This window comes from Coffea arabica, chromosome 3e (assembly GCF_036785885.1).
Source record: "Coffea arabica cultivar ET-39 chromosome 3e, Coffea Arabica ET-39 HiFi, whole genome shotgun sequence".
Lineage (NCBI taxonomy): Eukaryota > Viridiplantae > Streptophyta > Magnoliopsida > Gentianales > Rubiaceae > Coffea > Coffea arabica.
This window is the reverse complement of record NC_092315.1, coordinates 12019632-12029830: the sequence shown is the minus strand read 5'-3', so window position 1 is coordinate 12029830 and position 10199 is coordinate 12019632. Positions and strand designations below refer to the sequence as shown.

The 10199-nt window shown below is 33.8% G+C and overlaps 1 protein-coding gene across 1 annotated transcript; it reads right to left on the bottom strand.

The window, feature by feature from the left end:
- Window positions 1-422: 422 nt before the first annotated feature.
- On the bottom strand, window positions 423-5560 carry LOC113734660 (auxin-induced protein PCNT115-like). The gene is made up of 5 exons (XM_027261289.2): window positions 5117-5560; window positions 3470-3670; window positions 2283-2455; window positions 2096-2198; window positions 423-1016 (listed from the first exon to the last, which is right to left on the bottom strand). Exons 1-5 carry the CDS (start codon window positions 5342-5344, stop codon window positions 681-683), a joined length of 1041 nt encoding a protein of 346 aa, XP_027117090.1. The 5' UTR covers window positions 5345-5560; the 3' UTR covers window positions 423-680.
- Between the last annotated feature and the right edge of the window lie 4639 nt (window positions 5561-10199).

Genomic DNA, 10199 nt, shown 5'->3' with positions numbered 1-10199 from the left:
AGAAATATTGTTTGACGGGCACAAGTTCAGGGGAAAGATCAATGCATCAAGGTGGACTGAATACTCCAAGTAGGAAACATCAAATGTTGGAGTTAAGTTCTGAGATACATTTCCCATCAAAGATGAAACTCAAAATACAAATCAACTAAATTTTAATCTCAGTTTTAGGATAAAATGATTACATGACATTGTTGACTTCTTCTATAGTACATTTTTTTCCTCATTTAGACCTTTTTTTTTGCTTTTTGTTAATATGATGTAGTTTACACTTTACAATGATGTGACCTTGGAGTTTCTTTTGATGTAAATATTCCGAGCATAAAATGTTTATATGCTTATGTTTAATAAGTCCTGAATTGAATGCTGTTCGACAATCTATAACTCTCGTAGCAGTAGCACATCAAAAATGGACCACTATAGCATTCAAAAGTACAATATATAACCTTTAATGCATTCAACTGCAAGGAAAATTATATTCTGCTTTTACATGACCAGATATTATTCATTACAACCTCTCTGAAGAAACTCCATTCTTCTTATAACTTTACTTGCCTTAACCCTAGAGACAATAGTATGTCAAAATTTATTGGAACAAATACATATCACTCAACTCTTAATATAGTGGAATCCACCATCAGGCACATAGCTAGAAGGAATTATTGCCATAACAAAGTATGTCTTCATGTTCTCTTCCAGGTTGACAAAGGTGGAGTTTCAGAAGTTTGCCAAGTACCAAGGCCAGGCCCATACCTATCACCCTTGACTCCCGCAGAAGCAATAGATTCAAGTTCCGCCATTTCCTCGGCTGACAGTTTTACAGACAAAGCTCCTATATTCTGATTGAGGTTCTCAATCTTGGTAGTGCCAGGTATGGGGCAAACATCATTGCCTTGGTGATGGACCCAGGCCAATGCTAGCTGTGATGGAGTACAACCCTTCCTTGAAGCAATGGCATTGACCCGCTCATACAAGTTCTTGTTGTGCTCCAAATTCTCTGCTTGAAACCTTGGCATATCCTACATTGTATGAATTTCAAAATTTAAGCAACTGTGAAGGGTGATAGGTATGAAGACAATATGAATAACTTCAAGATGATCAATAGTATTGTTTGAGGTGTACAAAGTTCAGGGGAAGGAACAATCCAGTAAGCTGGACTGAGTACTCTTAAGAAACATTAATTGTAGAAGGTAGATCATGAGATACATTTCCCATTAAAGAGGAAACTATAATGCAAGAAATCAGAAGGGAGAAATGAACAGACGGTACATTACTTCAAGATGATCAGCAATATTGTTTGAAGGACACAAGTTCAGGGCAAAGAACAATGCATCAAGGTGGACTGAATAATCCAAGTAGGAAACATCAACTGTTGGAGTTAAGTTCTGAGATACATTTCCCATCAAAGGGGAACCTTAAAATGCATATCAACTAATGTTTGTACTAAAAAGTACACTTCTGACCAATGAAACTCAGTTTTAGGATTAATGGTAAAGGAAAAATGATAGTTTCACAGGACAAAATGATGAAATTCTGTGCCTGAGACTAAATAATGAAATTGAAGTCCAAGGTCCATTTCCCCTCAAAACTGAAAAGAGACTTTTACATAAAAAGTGACATAGTTTCTTCCTGTTTTGACGTCTTAGGACATCTTTGCACTTTAAAATTCGATACTATCGATTGCTTGTGATTGTTGTCCACTATATAAATCTCCAGCATGCAATAACAACCTTCAATTAATATAAGATCTAAAATTTGACAAAGCTAGCGCTATATCTTTTAATTTGAACTAAATACAGAGGACACCAAAATCTGCATTCATTCAATCAACTAAAGACCTCAAGACTTGTTCGACAGGAAAAAAAAAAAGCCTGTTGATTTGCTCTGCTTAATAGAAATTTGATTAAATGTGATCATATTATAAGGCTTAATCAAATTATTGGACATCAAAAAGTGCAGCAACATATGACAGATAGACAAGAATAGGGATATCAAGCAAGATTGCCACTGAATGTGGTAAAACTAGATGAGTGAGAAACTTATTCGAACTATAAACAATCTATACTCAAAAACTCCATAGTTTTGGATATGCACAAACCTTTCGGCAGTCACCTTCAGCCAAATTCTCGACCAGCTTTGGACCTGAAGAGAAGAATCCTCTTCCAAGTGGACTGTATGCAACAATCCCTATTCCAAGCTCTCTGAAAGATTATACCAAAAACTGAATTAAGAACTTCATATTTCTTCTAGAGCACGTAGAAAATGCAGCAGAATATATGCACTACCTGCAAGTGGAAATAATCTCTTCCTCGACATCTCTGGCCCACAATGACCACTCCAACTGTACCGCTGTTATTGGATGAACAGCATGTGCTCTTCGAATTGTTGAAGCTGAGGCCTCAGACAGACCTATATACTTTATTTTACCCTCTTCAACCAGTTTCTTGAGCTCTCCTATCTAGAGAATTTCAATGGACAAGAAAATGCAAAGCTGATTTATTACATTCAATACTTCGGCAGATAATCGAAATATTACGTGCAAAAAAGTAAAAGTTGCACTAGTTCAATGAAGTCGTGGACAAAGTATACGTCAAACTGAAATCAATAATTGACAAAAATGGCAATAAGCATCCAGTGATACTTCTCTATGTACAGCCCACCGGATGACTTAGCTCTATTGGACCATGCCAACATAATGCTCCTCCAATATGATTACACGACATTGTTGACTTCGTCTAGATATAATAATGGCTGTACATATCAATTATCAGTTGTCAATTTCCTTGATTTCCTTTATACTTGCCTGTATTTTGAGTGATTAAACTGCAAGAAAGTTTCTTCATAATACTCAGGAAAAACAAGACAATTCTTTGCTGACTGTATTAGAAAAAGAAGACAGAAATTGTTTTCATAAAAGCTGAATGTAAGCAAGCAGCTGCAATCTTTGAATTGCTTAGAGAGGTCAATGGGGTAGTCGCAGCTGGCTTTCACAATTAGACAAAAGCTATACTCTGAACAAAATGAGTACCACGTTTTTTAGATATCGACTAAAAAACTTCTATCTGCAGTGCTTTTGGCACCGACTGAAAACGAATGACAAGGTAAGTAAATAGCATATCATTACTCAACTGGATAGCCTATCTCAAATGAAAGAGAATGCTCAGGTCTCTTGCTTCTAAAGGAAAGCTGTACAATGTATAGCATGATATCCACCTGTATATCCCTCAGCAGGACTGCCAAGCTAATATAAGACATTTTCATTGTTTTCACTTTTCAGGGTGCCTGGTGCTAAATAAGATTTAGCATACTGCAGATTAGCCTAGACCATAAGGTTGACTAACTTTTCTGTGCAATTTTTGAAGAATTGAAACGCACATGAAACTGAATTATTCGAAATTTGGAGTTGATCAAGCTTTTGTTTCATCAAGAATGAGGTGGAGCTAAAATACAAGAAAGGCAAGATGGAGCAAACCGTGACTTCAATGGGCACACGTGTATCGATGCGATGTTGATAATAGAGATCAATGCAGTCCACATCAAGCCGCTTCAAACTCGCTTCACAACAAGCCCTCACATAGGCTGGATCACCACGTACATCAAATTTCCCATCCTGATAACTGATTGCAAATTTTGTTGCTAGCTCCACTTTCGCTCTTATTCCTTCCTTCAAGGCCTAGAACCATGATTTCATTATATTAATCATCAAAGGCATACACATTAATGCATGGTATAGCAAGCGGAATTGTGATTTCATGGATGGCACAGTCCTTCTGGAGTTTTTCCAGCACTTCATTGTTAAGGCTATGCCACTTCTTTGTATAGCAAAGGATATGAAAATTATGTAATCCTTGGGGTTTAGAAGTCTGATACTCTTAAAGGAGCCAATCCATTTTCTTTTTTCTTTTATGTTTCTTCAACTTAAATTTACAATCTAGCTTTGTCATTCACAAGATTTGATGCACAACATGAACGTACACAGAATCGTGAACATGCACATTAATACAAATATGGGGAACGATCAATGTAGAATAATTAGTGCCCTTTTAGGAACCATTAGGATCAAAGGAAAGAATAAATAAATAAATAAAACATCCTACTGGAAAATAGTTCTCATTTGCCTTATTTGGATTAGATATGGATGGGAAAGAAAGAAAACCTAAATCTGCTGTTTGGTAGAATGACAGACATTAAAGGAATGGTTTTTCTCTCTCTTTTTTTTTTTTTTTTTTGAACAGCAAAAGAGAAACTTCACTTAACGATAAAATATTTACATAAGTTGCTTAGTCAAACATTCCTAGCCTGCTGTTGCATCCCACAATTCATATCTAAAGCAGGTTTCACAAATGGCAAGTTCGACAGATATGAAACACATGGTTACTCAAGTTTATGTAAAATTTGGGTGCTTGAGGCATTTTATAAGAAAATCATCAACTAGATTTTCTTTCCCTCTGTTTCCGTCTACTTTTGTATGGAAATGATGTCTGAGCAAAACACAATCCATCCATTTCCTTTTCTTTCCCTTTCCTCTCCTTGCCCCTCCCAAAATCAATCCAAACACAATCCATCCATTTTCTTACCTTTCTTTTCCCTTATATTCATTCGTACAATTCTCTTTTCATAATCTTTATAACTTTAGTGCTCGTAAAAAGTAAATTTTACCATCTCTTATCAGAGAAATAGTAAACTTTCCATAAATTGACGACAATTTTAACTTCAAAGACGAAAATAGTACTATTTTACCAACTCCATTATGATGTAGAATTTTGAAGGAAAAAACAAAAGAAAAAAAAAAGAGATGGTAGAAGAGTTCTAAATCCTTCTAATCGGATACAGCTATTCAACGTATGTGCTAGACCTACGACCTTCTCTTACAATTGAGGACAAACATCTGAAAAAATGAAGAAGAAGAAGAAGAAATGAAGAATATTATTGTCTTATTTGACTAATAATACTTACAATTTAAACAGATGGAGTTTAAGTGCTGACAAACAAAATTAAGGGGGCACAACTAAAATATAATATACCCAACTAAAATACTTACAAATATGCTCTTTTAGAAATTAGAAGTACAAGAGTTTATGCATAGCACACAACAGCAGAAAATTTGCAAATACGGTACCTTGCCAATGAGTATTTCGTTGGTGTGAGGTCCATACATATCGGAGGTGTCAAGATGGGTGATGCCTCTGCTAATAGCATGGTGGATGAGTTTGATCATATCAGGCTCGGGCTTTGGCGGCCCGTAGAAGGCTGACATGCCCATGCAGCCCAGCCCTTGAGCTGAAACTTCAAAACCTTGCGACCCCAGCTTGATTCTTGGCACTTTCACTTCTTCTGATGCCGCCATTTTCAGACAAAAACCACAAGAAACAGAGGAAAGAATTGAGTGGAGCAGAGTTTATTGTTTAGTAGCTGAGGCCTGAAGAAGAAGTATGGATGGACTGGACTGATGAGGGATTAGTGTAGTCTTGATCTATGCTTTTATAGATGACCCATGGCCGCCGGCGGCTGGTGGGTCCGGCGGGAGAACAGGCGAACATAGTAGATTGTTGGCCCCGTTTGAGCTGCTACTTTTTTGGAGTTTTTTGTAAAGAAATTATACATACATAACGAACGAATGTGAGGTTAAAAAAAAAAAAAAGTGATCGAAAAACAACGTGGGGGCATATTGTTAAAAGTGTATGCCATAATCAAAGCGTTGAAAAGAAGACTCGTGACAAGATTCGCCACTGGCGACTATGTGATGTCACTGGTTACATACTTCCATGAAATTATGAAATTATCAATATTTTTGTAATGAAAAAATGACTTTAATATTGAGATAAATAAGTATATCTTCGTGATAAATGCTGCACTTTTCACTTGTCAATATATATTAACATTAGGGGCGTCAAAATGATTAACTTAGACGGGTTTGAGCGGATTCTAGTTGAGTAATAGTTATAATTGAATCAATTCATTTATATTCATTAACAAATAGATATGAGAATACTCAATTACGCATTTATGATTAATTTGAAATTCTACTTTTTTTTATATTTCACATATTGTTTGACAAGAAAAATGATATTTTATTATTATTAGATTCGTAGGAAATTCAAATTTATCTTCTTAACATTTAGTAAAATTGAGTTTAAATGTCTATTTATTTTTAAATAGGTATAAATGGGTAAGACGAATCAATCAACTATCCATCAATTAAATGGGTTTACTTATATACTCACTTTAACCCATTTAAAGTTAATGGGCCAATTTGGACGGATTATTAGTGAACGGGTTTGAACATATCAATATAATTGGATTGTGATTAACGCTTCTAGTTAACATGTATATATGAAATTATGAATTATGAATATCTATTTATTGGACAAACTGCATACAATCTTGGACTTGAAGTTATGTGGTGTTTTTTTGCCCTTTGTGCTCATATGTAAAATTTACAAGTTTTTTTTAGGTCCACTATTAAAATTTTAAAATTAACATTCACATCCTAAATAATAATACTTTCGGAAAAAAAACTTTTTAAATGTGATTTTAGAACACCAAAAAGATGAATCCTATTCATAAAAAGAATACGAGAAGGAATGAGGGGATGGCTGGTGAGAGATTAGTGTTGTTCAGATCTAATGTTTGGATAAATAACCCATGACTGCCGTTGGTGATAGATGAAAATAATTTTTGAAAAAACAAAAAACAAAAACATTTTTTTTAAAGTCAAAAACATTTTTTTTAGAAGGTTGAAAACCTTTAGTTTCTAATAGGGTGGGAGCTAACCAACAGCTCGTTGGGTGATTAGCCACCACCAAAGACTATAAATCTTAGTGGAATGGCAGGTAAAAATTCAAACATTGCCTCCCATCATTGCGCCGGCTTCTCCTAGATTCGCATACGTGCGTAGTGCACTCATTTTATCCGATGGTGGTTCAATAGCCATCAATTTTTCAATTGGACCTCTCCTTCCCCTAAAATAGAAATCAAAATAGAAGTAGAATCATAGTTATTAAACCCGACCCGGCCCGGTAGTTCAATCGATCAATCCGGTGAACCGGCCATGAAACTGAGACAAGTTCTTAATAAGATCGTTTCTACATTGAACCCGTTAACTTTTCAATGGACCGGCGATTGAATCGGCCGATTTTACAAGGAACCGATCTACGAAAAAAATGTATAAACATTGCTAGAATGGAGATACGAACATGTGATCTCATGCAAAGAAGTAGACTACCATTACCGCTAGACCAGCCAACCATTTATTAATTATTTTGTTCTTGTACTAAATATTAGAGTATTAGTTATTTGGAATCTTTTAATAATATTTTTATTATTCCCTGAACTCTATAAATTATGAAATTGACTTAAAAATAACATATTACACAAATCATTTTAAAGGCAAATATTATTCTTAATAAACTTTTGCACTTAAAATTCATAAATAAACTAGATAATTACACTGAGATAAAATTTTATACTTGAAAGTTGGTGGATTACTAATTAAATTTAGGTTGTTAATTCTTATAAAAATTAATGAATCTATAATAAATTAAACTAACTGAATATTTATTATGGCGTAAAAAATTATAAAACATAATATTTAAATATATATAGTGACCTAACGGTTGGACCACTCACCCACCGGTTAAACTAGTAACCCGTTGACCCACCTCTTTCACCGGACTCCTCTCCGGGCCGGGTTTAATAACTATGAGTAGAATAGACGTTGCTGATTGACAAAAGAAAAATAATGACAATAGGGTGGCAACTAATATTTTTTTTCGACAACGATACAATTATATAGCCTATTCTATCCTAATTTAGGGGAGCATAAAGAGGCTTTTGTTAGGTGTTAGTGGATATACAAATTCAACTAAATTAAAGAAATACTGTGACACAACCCTTAAATTTTTTTTTTTTTTTTACTACACGTGAGGTTTGAACCATCTACTCCTGCCAAAAGGTGGCAGCTAATCAATATATCCAATCCATGTTTGTGGACTACGAAACCTGGTAGACCTACAATCACATGACCGTGATAATGGTCGGAGTTGACTGTTGAAAAAATTGCGAGACCAAAGAGTCTAGAAAACAAATTTCTAATACTCATCTCCATCTGATCCATTATTAGTTTCATGTTTTCACTTTTTTGACAAGTCAAAAGAAGATCTGAAATCAAAATAAAGTAGGAGTATTTGTTACTCTCTAGATTTGCCATTTGAAAAGTACCTTTTCTAAATTGCGAATGCACCTTTACGGAATCAAATATTTTTAAATTTGAAGGCTACTTGTTTAAATTCATCTAATGTTATCTATTTATGCATATTGATTACATGTTTGCATGAAAAGTTGAATTTTGGAAAAAAAAATGACTGTAATATTAGTATAAATATCTTTGTGATAAATGTTGCACTTTTTACATGTCAATGTATATTAATATCTACATATTGACAAATTCCGTACCATCTTGTATTTGAAGTTGGATGGTGTTGGTTTTTTTTCCCCATTTGATACCGTAAAAGCACACGAAAAAAGTTAAAAGGTAGGTGCACTATTAAATTTTAAAATTACTATCCAAGTCCAGAGTTGCAACACTTTTCACCTGCTTTTAAAAAAAAAAAAGTTTAAAAAACAGTTCATCGTGTGTCAGAACATGATAGGCTCTATGATAGGTACCAATTTTTAAAAAACAGTTCATCGTGTGTCAGAACATGATAGGCTCTATGATAGGAAAATAGTAGCATTTATTAATGAGACACATATCATTGTCACCATAATTCTTATGGGACAAATATCATCACCATAATTTTTTTGATCCCAAATATTTAACATTCATTTCTTCTTCAGGAAGAAAAGCTAATTACTATCATAAATTAAATCAAACATCATACACCTTCAGGGTGTTTAAAGAAATTGGCCATGTGCGGATGCGATTATAATTTTGATTTGTCAAATGTACTTCGGGACATTTATCTTTAGGACCTTTATTTTCTTGTCCTTATCATTATTATCCCACTTCAAGTGGTAATTTTTTCTCTTGTCATGGTAAAATATATATTTACCAAAATCATAGTCATGGCATCAACCATAACTAGTAAATTGAAATTTAGTCGCATTCACTTCTGGGAATGGACTAGGACTAGTATGCAATAAGTACAAAATACTTCTCAAATTTTCTCTTAATATTGCTACTACAAGAGCATATTTGAGAAATATGTAGAGAATATTATTTTCAACTAAGAAATAATTCTAAACATAGCAGAATTATGTACTTGCAGCCATAAGTAAATTTATCATACCAGGCTTTGAAATAATGACCATCTTCTGGTGGTCAAATATTTTCGTTAAAGAACGACCATCTTCAAGTGGTCGATTCTTTTTCTTTAAATATTTCAAAGGACAAGTAGATCCTCAAATATAATTGATTTTTTATAATAACATCTCCAAAACTCAATGCATCAGAATATAATTATTTATAACAAATAATTATAAAGATAAATAAGTAGAATTAAAAGGAGAAATATTACCTCAAAGATATCAAACAATATATGTTTGTGTTTAGTGGTTGTTCAACAGTAGGTACTTGTATTTTGCGATAATTCAAATATTAGCCATAAGAAATTGAAATAAGTTTTTGAGTTAGAAATTTACCTCAAAATTTTCTTGAAGAAATATGGACAGAATTTCGACAAAATCTTGTACTTCACCTTTGTTCAAGGTAGAGCCCCCGTTTTCACCTTTTGCTCAAAAGTAGAGATTTCGTGCTGATAACGTGTTATAAAACTAATAAAATAAACTACTATAATATCAAGTGAAATATTGGAGAAAGAAGTAGAGAAATGGAGAGTGATATTCTTATATTCCAATAAGATACAAAAGTCCTCCCAAAGAGTATCAATGTACCTCTATATATAGGTACTACAAGATTAAAGTGCATCAATTCTATTAAACACCCACTACTACAAGAATATGAAGAAACCTATGAAATGGTTTCTCCACTACATGAATAGATTTATGAATTGTAACTTCTATACATAATATAGCCATAAATCATGAATTAATCCTCTTGGGAATACAAAGGGACATCCACATTTTAGTTGTTTCATAACACTCCCCCTTGGATGTCCATTACACAAAGAATATGCCTCGTTAAAACCTTATTAGAGAAAAACCCATTGGGAAAAAACCCTAGTGAAGGAAAAAGAGTACAT

Bases quoted from the DNA above. Each gene is read 5' to 3' on its own strand.
- LOC113734660 (XM_027261289.2), bottom strand. From the start codon at position 5,344: ATGGCGGCATCAGAAGAAGTGAAAGTGCCAAGAATCAAGCTGGGGTCG. The intron at 2,456-3,469 runs GTTTGCTCCATC...GAAATTCTCTAG, and splicing joins GTGTGCCCATTGAAGTCACG to ATAGGAGAGCTCAAGAAACT. The intron at 1,017-2,095 runs GTTTGTGCATAT...CATACAATGTAG, and splicing joins CTGAAGGTGACTGCCGAAAG to GATATGCCAAGGTTTCAAGC.